The sequence below is a fragment of the Hippopotamus amphibius genome, chromosome 11 (genome assembly GCF_030028045.1).
Source record: "Hippopotamus amphibius kiboko isolate mHipAmp2 chromosome 11, mHipAmp2.hap2, whole genome shotgun sequence".
NCBI classification, from domain to species: Eukaryota; Metazoa; Chordata; class Mammalia; order Artiodactyla; family Hippopotamidae; genus Hippopotamus; species Hippopotamus amphibius.
The window spans coordinates 24,894,476-24,909,523 of record NC_080196.1 but is presented as its reverse complement, the minus strand read 5'-3'; the positions used below and the strand labels follow the sequence as shown (position 1 = coordinate 24,909,523).

Below are 15,048 nucleotides of genomic sequence, written 5' to 3'. Positions count from 1 at the left end.
GAACTACAGTTCCCAGAAAGCCTTGAGTTGGCCTCAGGTGCCCCATATCCCAACCACCTGTCTGTGTCAAATATCGCATGTGAAATACGGCTGTTTTCCAAACTTTGACCAGATGTAATACCTAAAGAAATACCATCCTAAATACTGCTATCAAAGTTGTATGTCTTGGTGTAATATCACACTGTCGTCGGGGCTATGACCCACGTAGTGCCTGCTGTGCTTGTGAAATATTTGGCAAAAAAAAAGGTTACTTACTAGAGCGTCACTAGACAGTAATGACTCGGGCTTCTGGGGGCTTCCCTGTGTACATGTGGTGGCGTAACATGTCTGGCACAAATGGAAGAGACATTTAGCCCCGGGTTTTCAAAAGGGGTCGGCTGCTCCAGGGGACACTGAAGCTGCATGCTAGAACCAGCCAAGAGTAAAGGTGTTCGCGTGTCCCCATCGCCCCCTTCTTGCTCGTTAAAGAAGCGAGGCCCAAACTGAGGCCGAGCCTTCTATCTAGTGACCCAGAAACAAGAAAGCAACCGGAAGCGGGAGAAGCACACGCGGGTAGGATTGGAAATACAGCCACTGCCGAGAGCCGGGAGGCTCAGACGCTCCGCTAGTTACCTAAAGCCGGGTGGGAGATGGAGAAGCCACACCTAGACTCAGGCGTGCCCCGCCTTCGGTTCCCAGCTGAGCTGAGGCCAGAAGCAGGACTTCTCCCCTGCAGCCCCCAGCTTAGGACAGGAACGGCCATCTCTGAGGCCGCTCTCGGGGGAAAATGGCCAGAAAGCGCGCAGTGGCTCCTTTAAGGCTCCTCCTAGCGCTCCCTCCCCGCCCACGTGACCCGGGGCGGCCGCGCGCCGGCTCGGCCCCCCGCGCAAGCGGCGATGGCGGCGGCGGCGGGAGCTACAGCGGCGGCGGCCGCCGAGGTGCGGAAGGGGAGGGGGAGAGGCGGGTGCATGCCCGCGCGCGCGCCCGGGGGAAGCGCGCGCCCGTGCAATGCTCCGGGGGTGCAACGGGGCCGGGGGGCCCGGGCGGGACTTGCAGCAATCCGGAGGGCCAGCACCGGGGGCGGATGAGGGGACCAGGGGGTGGGAGGTGGGGGGAGTGGGCACGGAGGCGCGCGTGCAGCCGCCGGCTGCCCCCGAGTGGGCGGCGGGCGCCGGGGCCCCAGGAGCACGCGCGAGGGGCACGAGGGGCCGTCCGCCGGGCTGGGGGGCAGCGGGCGCTGGAGGGGTTGGTGCCCGGGGTCCCCGCGGCCTGGGGGACAAAGGGGGAGCGGCGCGTGCAGCCGGGAGGAGGGGGCGGGGCCGGGGCGCGGAGGCCCCGCCCCCTCCCCCTCCTCTCTTCTCGGCCCCTGAGATGCGGGGTCTACCGAGAGGGAGGGGGCTGATGCGGGCCCGGGGGAGGGGTCGTGCGGCCCCTCCGGGCAGCAGAGGCCGCGGAAGGGGGGGCACCCATAGAGGAAGAGGTAGGCCCCGGAGCCTACTCTCTCTTCCCAGGGCCCAGGCGTCCTGGGCCCCTCAACTTCCTACCAGACTGACCAGCCCTCCTATCCCTTGTGTCCCCTCCCAGGGGGAGGCCCCCGCTGAGATGGGGGCGCTGGTGCTGGAGAAGGAGCTCAGAGGAGCCACCGAGAGAGGTGAGTGCAACAGAAACAGGCCCAGTTGGACCTTCACCTCCCCCAACACAGGATCTCGGGAGCCCTTAGCCCTGAACTTTTTCTCTTCCATTACAGTTCATGGCTCTTTGGGGGACACCCCTCGTAGTGAGGAGACCCTGCCCAAGGCCAACCCTGACTCCTTGGAGACTGCTGGCCCCTCATCCCCAGCCTCTGTCACAGTCACCGTCGGCGACGAGGGGGCTGACACCCCTGTAGGGGCCACACCACTCATTGGGGATGAACCCGAGAATCTCGAGGGAGATGGGGACCTCCATGGGGGCCGCATCCTTCTGGGTGAGAGGCCAGGGAGTGTGGGGTGGTGAGCTGGGGTATCCTCTGACTCTCCCTTTCCTCTTACCTTGTCTTCTGCCTGCCTGCCTGTATTTTCCAGGACATGCCACAAAGTCATTCCCGTCTTCCCCCAGCAAGGGGGGTGCCTGTCCCAGCCGAGCCAAGATGTCAATGACAGGGGCTGGGAAATCACCCCCATCAGTCCAGAGTTTGGCTATGAGGCTGCTGAGTATGCCGGGGGCCCAGGGGGCAACAGCAGCAGGGCCTGAACCCCCTCCGGCCACAGCCAGCCCGGAGGGGCAGCCCAAGGTCCATCGAGCCCGGAAAACCATGTCCAAACCAGGAAATGGACAGGTGAGGCTTAAGGGGAGGGTTGTGGGGGTGGGAGAGACAGGTGATTAACCATAAATCCCTTGTGGGCTGCTTTTTTACAGTTTAGCTTCAGGCCTTTTCTTATCCAATCACTGCTTCTCCTATTTACCAAGGGGCCACTGTGTATCAAATTCCATACTGGGGCTTAATCTGGAACAGACAGGTTCCTATCTTCCTGGAGTTTACATTCTTACCAGAGAGGAGTAGAAGATACAGATGTTAAGAGTTAATTATGTAGTTAATGTCTTAATTACTCTTAGGATCATGACTAAAGAAACTTCAAACCACTTTTCCTTTCTACCTCAAAGCAAGCCCCAAGGGAACTTCTCCCACCCTTCTCTGAAACTGCCCCTGCTGTTCTAAAGGTTTTACTATGACTCTCTACAGAGGAGGAGCTGAGGGCCACATAAATGACAGAGGGAAATGACAAGAGCCCCAGAATCTCAGAAACTCTATGACAGTGTTTTTAGGGCTCTTGGTAGCATGTTGTCCTGGGTAGCTTTGGTCAAGGCTTTAACTTTTGTTTTTTCATCTGGAGAGTGGCGGAAAGGGCCTGCTTCTGTGCACATCAGGAATTAAGTGAGTGTTAGGTGTGGGATGTGCTTGACACAGTTCTTATTATGGCCATGGAACTTCGCATGGCATTTTTGAGGGTGTGGCTCACCACCCCACCCCGACCTGGGGCTCGGCTCTAAGCTAATCCAGGCAGAACCATAGATCCTCCCTGACCCTAAGTGTGCTCCCTCTCGGCCCCCAGCCCCCAGTCCCTGAGAAGCGGCCCCCTGAAGTGCAGCATTTCCGAATGAGTGATGACGTGCACTCGCTGGGGAAGGTGACCTCAGGTCAGTCCCACCCCCCACCTACCTGCGGCTTGCTATGGCCTGTCCTAAGGGTTTGGAGTAGCAGCCTCATTCCTTTCTCTCTCTCCTTCCAGATGTGGCCAAAAGGAGGAAGCTGAACTCAGGAGGTGGCCTGGTGAGCCAGGAGAGGCAGGGAACAGGGCTTCACCTGGGGGGCTGCTCTGAGGGAGCCTAGGAGCTCCATCTCGCCCGTGGGGGCAATGGGAGGGTTGGTGAGGGAGTACCAGCAGCTTCAATTTTTTTTAATCTTTTTCTAGTCAGAGGAGTTGGGTTCTGCTCGGGGTTCGGGAGACGTGACCCTGGAGAAGGGGGACCCCGGGTCCCTGGAGGAGTGGGAAACGGTGGTGGGGGATGACTTCAGCCTCTACTACGATTCCTACTCTGTGGATGAGCGGGTGGACTCTGACAGCAAGGTGAGAGGGAGCCGGCCACCCTCCCGGCCAGTACTCCCCCACATCCAGGGCTCACTCTCCAGCCTTTCCTGCCCCCCTTTTTTCTCCCTTTCCTTTTCTGAACACGCACCAGTTCACTGCCCCATACTAGCTATAATTTATTTCCAGTGTGTGTTCTGCCCCGTACCATCCCCTTGCCCCTCTCCATAGTGATAGTCACCATCCTGGACTTCGGGTTTAACATCCCATTTTGTGGTTTATTTGTTGTTTGTTTGCTTGTGTATTGCTTTGCTCCTTGTTTGGTTTTATTTCACATATATATTTGCTCATGCAACATAATGCTTAGTCTTGGCTGCTTTGCTTTTCATTTGTTTTATCGTGGAAACTTGCAAATACACACAAAAGAACAGAATAGTGAGCCCCCAGGTGGCCATCACCCAGCGCCAAGGGTTATAAGGATTATCAATACATAGCCGATCTTGACTCACCTCTTCCTCCCCCAACACCCACACTTAGATTATTTCAAAGCATGCCCCAGATACCATATTATTTTACCTAGAAATATTTCCATGAGTATCTCTAAACATAAGACCTCTTTCTGGTTTTAAAAAAATTTACAAATGATTTTTTTTTTTTTTTTTTTTGGCCTTATTGCACGGCATGTGGGGATCTTAGTTCTTCAACCAGGGATCGAACCCATGCCCCCTGCAGGGGAAGCGCAGAGCCCAAACCATTGGACAACCAGGGAAGTCCCTACAAATAATTCTTTAATACCATCACCTTGCTACTAGTCAGTCTTCACATTTTCTCAGTTGTTTCATAAATAGGTTTTTGTCTGTCAGGTTTCAGTGAGGGCCACACATTGATTTGATTGTCTTAGGTCTGTCTTGATGTATAGGTCCCCTATCTTCTAACACGCACACACAAAAACCTTTTCTTCCCATTTATTTGTTGAAGAAACCAAGTCAATTGTCCTACAGAATTCTTCACATTTAGGAGTTGGCTAATTGGGTGGGGATTAACACATAACTCTCTGCCCAGTGTTTCTTGTAAACTGATCTAGAAGTGTGGTCAGCTTCGGATGCGTTGGTTGTTTTGTTTGTTTGTTTTTAAGTTGGTAAGACTTGATAGCTGGTGCAGGTGCTTCCTGTTGCATCAGATCAGGTGTGGAACATTTGGTCTTTTATTAGTAAAGTTAAGATCAGTGGATTCAGGAGATAGCCTGCCCTCATTAGTTTTTCATCTAGTGTTTTCAGCCTTGCCTGTTTATGAACTTCATCAAGAGTCTCATACTATGTTATCTGGAACTTATTCCTTTTTCCTCCTGGTTACTGTTACATTGCCAAGACTTTATCACATTGTTGCATGTCACCATAGCACCTTATTTTTCATTAGTGTATGTAATATGTTACACTGCCTCGTATATCCAGCCCTCTCCTTCCTTTCCTGTCCACACTCATCTTTACCAGGGAGCCATTGTTGGGGAATTGTCTTGGTCCCACCTCATTCTCTGAATCCCCGGGGTCAGATGTGTCCTGCTCTGCCTCTCTCCCAAGTTCCCCCCAGGAGAGAGTTGTGGCCTGGGGGTCACTGTTTCTTCAGCCCTGCTTTGCCTCTCTTGCAGTCTGAGGTCGAAGCTCTGGCTGAACAACTGAGTGAGGAAGAGGAAGAAGAGGAGGAGGAGGAGGAGGAAGAAGAAGAGGAGGAGGAGGAAGAGGAAGAAGAAGAGGAAGATGACGAGTCAGGCAATCAGTCTGACAGGGTAGGACTGGAGGCTGCTGTCCACGGAAGAGTGGGGACTGCGAGGCCAGGTGCCTGAGTCCTCAAAGGAGGGGGTTATGGGCTGGGGGCTGGGGTCTCGAACGCTCTTCCTCCTCCCCAGAGTGGTTCTAGCGGCCGGCGCAAAGCCAAAAAGAAATGGCGGAAGGACAGCCCGTGGGTGAAGCCATCACGGAAACGGCGGAAGCGGGAGCCTCCGAGGGCCAAGGAGCCACGAGGTGAGGAGGCTTCTCTGCCTTGGGGTCCCCTCCTCCAGCCCTCTCCCGGCCCCCAGAGAGCACGCGTGCACCCACAGGCACAGCATGCACACCCGCATGTACCCACGCGTCCAGGCACCTGTGAGCTCGCACTCTCACTCTCTCTGTCTCTGTGTCAGGAGTGAATGGTGTGGGCTCCTCAGGCCCCAGTGAGTACATGGAGGTCCCTCTGGGGTCCCTGGAGCTGCCCAGCGAGGGGACCCTCTCTCCCAACCACGCTGGTAATTGCCAATTGCCGGGATAGGGAGCCACTAGGGGGCGCCCTCAGGGCCGGAGGGAATGGGGAGGAGGGGGACCCTGCTGGAGCCGGGGTGTCCGTAGCCAGACTTCGGAGGTTCTGGAGCATGGAGGGAACGTCAGGGCGGGGGTGAGAGGCCCCATGAGGGATTCCGGTGGGTGAGAGGCTGGGCCTCCCTCAGCTCCCTTCTCCTCCATCCAAGGGGTGTCCAATGACACATCTTCGCTGGAGACAGAGCGTGGATTTGAGGAGTTGCCCCTCTGCAGCTGCCGCATGGAAGCACCCAAGATAGACCGCATCAGCGAGAGAGCGGGACACAAGTGCATGGCCACGGAGAGCGTGGATGGAGAGGTGGGCCTGTGGGCTGGTAGGTGAGATGCCAGGGCAGCCAGCCCCAGCCCCCAGCCTCACTTCTTGTCACCCATCCTCACTGCCCACAGCTATCGGGCTGCAACGCTGCAATCCTCAAGCGGGAGACCATGAGACCGTCAAGCCGCGTGGCCCTGATGGTGCTCTGTGAGAGCCACCGCGCCCGCATGGTCAAACACCACTGCTGCCCAGGCTGTGGCTACTTCTGTACGGCGGTGAGTAACCAGTGGGGCAGACAGGCAGCATGCCCCGTGGGGGCAGGGCTTCCCAGAGCCTGACCACATTGTTTTCTTGCCCCCAGGGGACCTTCCTGGAGTGTCACCCCGACTTCCGTGTGGCCCACCGCTTCCACAAGGCCTGCGTGTCCCAGCTGAACGGGATGGTCTTCTGTCCCCACTGTGGGGAGGACGCATCTGAGGCCCAGGAGGTGACCATCCCCCGGGGGGATGGGGTAACCCCACCGGCTGGCACTGCAGCCCCTGCCCCCCCACCCCTGGCCCAGGATGCCCCCGGGAGAGCGGACACTTCCCAGCCCAGGTACTGGCTTCGCCCCTCCTTTCTCTCTGCTCCCTGCCCCGTCCCTGTCTCCCCTGGACATCCGCACCCTCTCCCACAGCGCCCGGATGCGAGGACAGGGGGAGCCCCGGCGTCCACTCTGCGACCCCCTTGCTGACACCATCGACAGCTCAGGGCCCTCCCTAACCCTGCCCAGTGGGGGCTGCCTCTCTGCTGTGGGGCTGCCACCTGGCCCGGGCCGGGAGGCCCTGGAAAAGGCCCTGGTCATCCAGGAGTCGGAGAGGTGAGTAGGGGTTGCCCTTGGGCATGGCAGCTAGGACTGGGGCTGGAAGTGTGGACCTGCAGGTGCCGAGACGGGTGCTGCAATCTGAGGAGTCAACCCCCTCTCCCTCCCTCACCACGGCAGGCGGAAGAAACTCCGTTTCCACCCCCGGCAGCTGTACCTGTCAGTGAAGCAGGGGGAGCTGCAGAAGGTGATCCTGATGCTGTGTGAGTATTCCGCTCATTCGTTCAGCAAACCCTGCCTGAGCACCGATTACATACCAGTCACTGGGCTTGGGGCGCGGAGGGCAGCAGTGAGGGACGTCGTCCTTGCCCTGCAGGACTTAGTGTGGTGGGGGACGCAGGCACACAGATGACTCGTGCCGATGGGGACTGGGGACTGTTCTGAGTGCTTATGCACGTTCACTCACTCACATCTTCCCAGCGGAGACCCAGAGAGTTAACTGCCTCGCTCAGCGCACAGCAGTACTAAGGGGCAGGGGCAGGGCCGTTTGAACTCAGGCAGAGCTGGTGCTCTTACCTTCTTACCCGATCAGTGCCGTGCCGCAGTGGAGGTGAGCGCAGAGAAGGCCCAGGAGGGGCCCCTGACCCAGGGTGGGGCCCTGAGAAGCCTTCTTGGAGGAGGTGTGCCCCGCCCCCTAGCTTGCTTACTGCTTGTCCCTCCCCCTCCCCGTGTGGCGGGCTCTCCCCGCAGTGGACAACCTGGATCCCAACTTCCAGAGCGACCAGCAGAGCAAGCGCACGCCCCTGCACGCGGCTGCCCAGAAGGGCTCTGTGGAGATCTGCCACGTGCTGCTGCAGGTCAGCGCGGGCCCGGCCTTTGGAGCCCCTCCCCCACCCAGCCGCCCCCTGGTGCCAGCCTGCGTGCCCCCTCCTCACAGGCTGGAGCCAACATCAATGCCGTGGACAAGCAGCAGCGCACGCCGCTGATGGAGGCCGTGGTGAACAACCACCTGGAGGTGGCTCGCTACATGGTGCAGCGCGGCGGCTGCGTCTACAGCAAGGTGTGCGGCCGGGCGGGCCGGGTCCGGGGCTCAGGGACTGGGCTTGAGGGGCCAGCCGGAGGGATCATCTGCCCGCATTGCCCTCAGGAGGAAGACGGCTCCACCTGCCTCCACCACGCGGCCAAAATTGGGAATCTGGAGATGGTCAGCCTGCTGCTCAGCACCGGACAGGTGGACGTCAACGCCCAGGTCAGTGGCTGGGCTTCCGGCCCAACCCTCTGAGTTCTTTGCCTCAGCCTCAGCTTTCCGTCCCCCGTTCTCCCTCATCTGACCCCTGGCCCTTTCCCTGCATTTCACACTGTCCCAGCCTGTCCCCATCTCTTTTTCCCCCCCTTCATTTGTATTTCTCTCTGTCCTCTTTTCTGTTTCTTTTTTTCTCTATATCAGTTTTCAAAATGAGTTGCTGCATGAATCTCTGGAATCGTCCAGTGAGATTCCTTATTAACTCAGTTTTTCACATGTTGAAGGTGTTTCAGTCTGTGTCATTTTTCTTGATCTTCAGTTTTTTTTAATTAATTTTTAATGGAGTATATTTGGTTTACAATGCTGTGTTAGTTTCTACTGTACGGCAAAATGAATCAGCTAAACATACACCTATATCCCCTCTTTTTCGAATTTCCTTCCCATTTAGGTCACCACAGTGCATTAAGTAGAGTTCCCTGTGCTATACAGTATGTTCTCATTAGTTGTCTATTTTATACACAGTATCAATAGTGTATATGTGTCAATCCCAACCTCCCAGTTCCCCTCCCCACCCATTTCCTTCTTGGTATCCATACATTTGTTCTCCATGTCTGTGTCTCTATTTCTGCTTTGTAAATAAGATCATTTATACCATTTTTCTAGATTCCACATATAAGCATTAATATATGATATTTTTTTCTCTCTTCCTGACTTACTTCATTCTATATGACACTCTCTAGGTCTATCCACGGCTCTACAAATGACCCAGTTTTGTTCCTTTTAATGGCTGAGTCATATTCCATTGTATATAGGTACCACATCTTCTTTATCCATTCATCTGTTGATGGACATTTAGGTGGCTTCCATGTGCTAGCTGTTGTAAAGAGTGCTGCAGTGAACACTGGGGGGCTCTTCTTGATTAGAGACGACAATTTGTGTACCTAGAGGTGGTCATTGTTATTGGGCCCGGCTTCTGGGACTTTGGAATGGGCAAATCTAGGAAATATGTATTTTTTAGAAAGAGAAAGACTACTTCGCAGCCTTGAGCAATAGACACTGTTTTAGTCTCATTTTATAAATGAGGCAGCAGAGACCCAGAGACATTCAGTGACTTGCCCAGGGTGCCACAGCCTGTGAGTGGCGGAGCTGGGACTCTGAGCCTGAGTCTAGCTCCAGAGCCTGTGCTCTTGACCATCCGCTGTTTGGGTGCGGCGGGCCGGAGCCGCCCCTCCACCCTCCTGCTTCCCTCCCCACGCACAGGACAGTGGGGGGTGGACGCCCATCATCTGGGCCGCCGAGCACAAGCACATCGAGGTGATCCGAATGCTGCTGACGCGGGGCGCCGACGTCACCCTCACAGACAACGTGAGCGAGCGTCTGGGCGGGATGCGGGAGGTGGGTTCAGCCCCCCCACCCCTGAGCCGGGTGCAGGCTGGGCTCGGACTTCTCCCGCTCCCACCGCCGCAGGAGGAGAACATCTGCCTGCACTGGGCCTCCTTCACCGGCAGCGCCGCCATCGCAGAGGTTCTCCTGAACGCCCGCTGCGACCTCCACGCTGTCAACTACCACGGGGACACGCCCCTGCACATCGCAGCCCGGGAGAGCTACCACGACTGCGTGCTGTGAGCCCGCCCCCCCCGCACACACACCTGGACCCTCCTCCGCCACCTCCCACGGCCCCAGACCCCCACAGGCCTCCTGTCCCCTCCCAGGTTGTTCCTGTCACGTGGGGCGAACCCTGAGCTGCGGAACAAGGAGGGGGACACGGCGTGGGACCTGACCCCTGAGCGCTCGGACGTGTGGTTTGCACTCCAGCTCAACCGCAAGCTCCGGCTCGGGGTGGGAAATCGGGCCATCCGCACTGAGAAGATCATCTGCCGGTGAGCCCGGGCGCGCTCTGCACCCAGAGCCCCCTCCGCCCCCTCCCCAGGCCCCTTGAACCTTCCGAGTCCCCAGAACCCCCTCTGTCCACCCCCAGGACCTCCCCACACACACCAACTAGGGCTGCCGGGTACAGCAGATAAAAATAGACAACATCCAGCTAAGTTAGAATTTCAGGTGAACAATGCATACTTTTAAGAGTGTCCCTTGCAGTATTTGGGACATACCTATACTACAAAATGATTTCTTGATAATCTGAAATTCAGACTTACTTGAGTGTCCTGCCTTTTACCTGGGCACCTTACTCCCCATGCCCCAGTGAGCCCCCAGAACCACCCCGTTCCCTGCCCCAGCCCTCTCCTTGCTCCTAGGGGAGTGCTCACCCCATGCTCTAGCTACCCAGCTCCATCTCCCTTCCTGCCAGGGACGTGGCTCGGGGCTACGAGAATGTGCCCATTCCCTGTGTCAACGGTGTAGACGGGGAGCCCTGCCCCGAGGATTACAAGTACATCTCGGAGAACTGCGAGACATCCACCATGAACATCGACCGCAACATCACCCACCTGCAGGTGAGTGTGGGGCCCTGGGCCCTCTCCCCGAAGGGACACCCAGAGGCACCACGTACAGCTGGGCACATTGTGGGCTAACACAGGCACCTGGCCGAGGGGGTAGGGCTCGAAGAGAGCTCTGGTGTGGGCTTGCATCCACCTGGGGAGGGGGCCCTTTTTCTAGGACACATGAAGGTATCACTTGGGCTCATGGTGGCCCTAGAGACACCCCCATCAGCACCATCTTGAGTCCCCCTCATCCTGGGAGCATCACCATCACTGTCCTACAGTGTGGACCCTAGAGAAAGGACAGCAGTTGTGGGGCAGGGAGCACTGGAAGCTGAGGGGCCAAGGCCGATTCTGGGGGGTGAGCTGACACGACCTCCCGCCCCAGCACTGCACATGTGTGGATGACTGCTCCAGCTCCAACTGCCTGTGTGGCCAGCTCAGCATTCGCTGCTGGTATGACAAGGTACGTGCCCTCGCTCTGGCCCCACACACGCTCATCCACATCTTTGGAGGAGCTGGCCTCTCGACACCAACTCCCTGGGACCTTATCCTTCACCTTCTACCCTGTGGGGGAAGTAGCAAAGAGGGCAGGGCGAGACTTGGGGTTTCTAGGATGTTGCCAGGACAGAGACGGGCCTGACCCAGGTGTATGCAAATCAAGGGCGATGGTTGTGTGTTTCCTGTTGGATAAACTAAGAGCATGTGTGGCCTCCCCCCAGCCTGTGCTCCCTGTATCTGGGTTGGGGTCAGCGGTGGGTTTTCCTGTGACGTCTTGGGACTCCTGGGCAGCTGATGTGGGCACCACACAGAAACCGCTGTCCTCCCCTCCCTCGACCCCAGGATGGGCGGCTGCTCCAGGAATTTAACAAGATCGAGCCCCCGCTGATTTTCGAGTGTAACCAGGCGTGCTCCTGCTGGAGAAACTGCAAGAACCGGGTAGTGCAGAGCGGCATCAAGTGAGGCCCTGCCCCTCAGCCCCCCTCACTCCCCGTTCTCCCTCCTCTCCCTCGGGCGATTCCAGGTCACTCTACCCAACATCGCCCTCTCTCCCACCTCCAGGGTGCGACTGCAGCTCTACCGGACAGCCAAGATGGGCTGGGGGGTCCGCGCGCTGCAGACCATTCCCCAGGGGACTTTCATTTGCGAGTGAGTGGTGGGGAGGGGGTGCGTTGTCTCCCAAGGGTGAGAGGCTGGGTGCAGGGCCGCGGCTGACGCCTCGGCCTCCCTCTCTGCCCTCCTGCCTGATGGTCCCACCTGTTCATGCTGCCCCCACTCTGGCCAGCTTCCTCTAACTCCCATCCCCAAGCCTCCACCCTGGCCAGACCACAGTGCCTGCGTCTTTCCCTCCCCTTTGGTATCTTTCCAAGCATCACACTCCCTCTCCCCTGCCCTTCTCAACTGGGGAAAGCCCCCGTTTTAGAGACAGACAGATGTGGGTGTCCTCGGCCAAATTCACAACCACCCTGAGCCTCATTTTTCTTGTCTGCAAAATGGAGGTGATAATAGCTTACCTTTCTGTTCCACCTCCTCAGGGGCCTCAGGCCTCTCCATCTGTCAATTCTTTCTCTTCCCAGTGTCTGTTACCTCCTCCTGTCCCCTGGCTTTTACTCCATGGCCTTCACACCTAATCTAGATCACCTTTGGCCTTAAAAACAACAACAACCACAACAAAGTCCTTCAACCCCATTTGCCTATTTAAGAGACCATTCATTTTTCTTCCATCATGTCATCTCTCAGTTTGACTCAGACAAGCAGCCCCTTCCTCGTGGGCTTCAGCTTCCCCACCATCCACTCAGTGCTCATCCCTGTCCAGATCTGCCTTTACCCCCACCCCTCAGCAGTCCCCAGTCCCCAGCCCATGTGTCTCAGTCCTCATTCTCCTGGCATCTGCCATCCCCCTTAGCTGTGGCTCCCAAGACACCATCATCACCTGCGACCCGTCCATCCTTCCTCTTCACCAGCCCTTCTCCCTCTATTTTCCAAACGTGAGTGTCCTCAGCCCCCGTTCTTCACAGCTCCCGCGGCTCCGTCCCTTCCTGCAGGCCTCACCCCTCTCCTGTCCTCGGCCCATCATTGCCCGCACCTGCTGGGTGACTCCCAGTCCTCCCCGTGTCCACACCTGCACAGATTGCCCCACCCAGGCTGACTGCCCACAGATACTGATCCCTTCACCCCAGAGGCTTGGCGCCCCTGTGCTCACCCAAGTCGTCCTCTGGCGCAGCTCAAGCCCTTCCCTTTAACTTCCCCACCGCTGCTTCTCCAGCTCATGCCTGGCCCCACACTGTCGGTCCTGCCTGTTGATCTAGTTGTCTGGTGGGACCCCAACTCGGGAGTGTGTCCTGTGTGTGCCCTCACATGCCTGTGCCCCAGGTTCCTCCTGATCCCCCTTCTGGTTGGGTGCCACCCACCCCCTCCCTCCCAGAGGAGGTCTGCCGTCCTGGGGGGACCCTGTGCCTTGGGTCGTCCACCGCAGCCCCAGCTGTGTTGATCTGTGAGATTCACAGACAGCTGACAGACAGTGGAAAAGGAATCCTGGGGCTGTGAGGAGAGACAGGGCCTGGACCTTGCTCCCGGTAACCCCTGCTCACCTCCAGAACCACCACTTCCTGTCCAACAGGTATGTCGGCGAGCTGATCTCTGATGCTGAGGCTGATGTGAGAGAGGATGATTCTTATCTCTTCGACTTAGACAACAAGGTGGGCAGGAGACCCCTCTTTCCCCCTCCTCTGGGTCAGCAGATGGAAACCTGGGGAGGAGGGACTGAGTGTTCAGTGGGGCAGGGAGGTTGGTGCGGCCAGCAGGGCGGTGGTAAATGTGATGAACAACACCCTCCCCTCAGGACGGAGAGGTGTACTGCATCGATGCCCGTTACTACGGCAACATCAGCCGCTTCATCAACCATTTGTGTGACCCCAATATCATCCCCGTCCGGGTCTTCATGCTGCACCAAGACCTGCGATTTCCGCGCATTGCCTTCTTCAGTTCCCGAGACATCCGGGCCGGGGAGGAGCTGGGGTGAGGCGTCCTGGGGCTCGGCCAGGGGCATGGGAGGTGTAGCAAGCCCAGGACCAAAAGCAGAAGGCTGACGAGTGCCTGTTTTCCAGGCATGGATTAGAGCAGAGCTTCTCTGATGTCACTGTAAACAGAGTCCTAAGCCTCACGGGTTTTGAGTCAGTAGGTTTGGGACGGGGCCTGAAGAGTCTTCACTTCTAACAGGCGACCAGGCGGCGCTGGTGCTGCAGGTGCTTTAGGACAGAGGAGGGCTTCGAGCCCGTCAGAAGATGGGGGTGGGTGCTTTGGAGTGGGTCTGGGTCCCAGACAGGTTTGCACTCCTCTGACAGGTTTGATTATGGTGACCGCTTCTGGGACATCAAAAGCAAGTATTTCACCTGCCAGTGTGGCTCTGAGAAGTGCAAGCACTCAGCTGAGGCCATTGCCTTGGAGCAGAGCCGCCTGGCCCGCCTGGACCCCCACCCCGAGCTGCTGCCTGAGCTCAGCTCCCTGCCGCCCGTCAACCCCTGAGAGCGGACCACAACCCCCGTCCCCACCCCTGGACGGCCACCAGCTCAGCAGCCACCTCTGCCGCTTGCTGCCCACAGCCCACACCTAGGGGTGCTACCGTCTCCTCGCCCCCTCCCCCTTCACACATTCCTCAGCCGGATCCTAGCCAGGCCCTGGAGGTCTGACAGCCCCTCTCTCCCAGAGCTGGTTCCTCCCTGGGAGGGTGACTTCAGGGCTGGCCACCCCCCTGATCCCCACCCTCAGCTGAAGTTTGATGAATTGAAATTGAGCCTTTGTGCTGTTTCCTTTGTTCTCAATAAATGTTGGGTTTATAATACACTGGGTGATTGTTGGCAGAAAAGCATGCACAGCCAGAGGGAATGTGGGTCCAAGGGGCAGAGAGGGGATGGGAAGCAGGCTGGACAAGCGTGGCTGGTGTGAATAGGCCTCCAGGGGAAGGGGAGGGGTGTGGGGGGCATTACTGTGGGACAGGGTCTAGTCAGGGACAAATCTCATGTCCACAGTTAATCTTTGGCAGGAGGGTGTAGGCGTGGCTGTACTACAGTTGAAGTAGTTTGCAGAATTCTGAAGGATTTTCTGAAGAGTGTGTGAGTCCTTCAGGCCATGGTCCATGAGGCCTGAGCAAGCACCCCTGACCTCACCCATGTCCCAGGCTTGCCTTCCAGCCCTCCAGCCTTCAGCCCTCCAGCTCAGAGTCCAGAAGGAGGAACTAGAGTGTGTCGGGGACCACAGGCAGGGGTGGGGCTGTGACGTGAGTGTGGAGGGTGGGGCTGGCTGGTGGCAGGTGAGCCGCCAGGTCTCCCGGGCTCCAATCACTCCGGAGACTGAGCCATGGGGGGAAAACAGGGCCAGGACGAAGTCTACGGTGAGGCCCGGGGCTGCGGGCTTGAGGCT

The 15,048-nt window shown here is 57.7% G+C and overlaps 1 protein-coding gene across 9 annotated transcripts; it reads left to right on the top strand.

Annotated features, from left to right (window-relative positions):
• The first annotated feature begins 272 nt into the window (after window positions 1–272).
• On the top strand, window positions 273–14,470 carry EHMT2 (euchromatic histone lysine methyltransferase 2). Of its 9 annotated transcripts, XM_057699010.1 has the most exons (28): window positions 273–917; window positions 1,564–1,630; window positions 1,727–1,945; window positions 2,043–2,296; window positions 3,072–3,156; window positions 3,249–3,289; window positions 3,432–3,587; window positions 5,191–5,328; window positions 5,449–5,563; window positions 5,722–5,823; window positions 6,043–6,191; window positions 6,281–6,424; window positions 6,511–6,746; window positions 6,826–7,008; window positions 7,132–7,214; window positions 7,702–7,808; window positions 7,889–8,011; window positions 8,099–8,200; window positions 9,455–9,559; window positions 9,662–9,816; window positions 9,907–10,074; window positions 10,500–10,644; window positions 11,018–11,095; window positions 11,473–11,588; window positions 11,692–11,778; window positions 13,250–13,328; window positions 13,472–13,647; window positions 13,974–14,470. In XM_057699010.1, the coding sequence occupies exons 1-28, from the start codon at window positions 876–878 to the stop codon at window positions 14,152–14,154; spliced, it is 3,636 nt and encodes a 1,211-aa protein (XP_057554993.1). In that variant the 5' UTR covers window positions 273–875; the 3' UTR covers window positions 14,155–14,470. The 9 variants fall into 9 exon arrangements, 7 of the variants coding, with proteins under 7 accessions (XP_057554993.1, XP_057554994.1, XP_057554998.1 ...); XM_057699011.1 differs by lacking the exon at window positions 5,722–5,823 and having other exon boundaries at window positions 843–917; XM_057699015.1 differs by lacking the exon at window positions 5,722–5,823 and having other exon boundaries at window positions 843–917; window positions 8,099–8,204; window positions 9,417–9,559.
• Window positions 14,471–15,048: the final 578 nt, after the last annotated feature.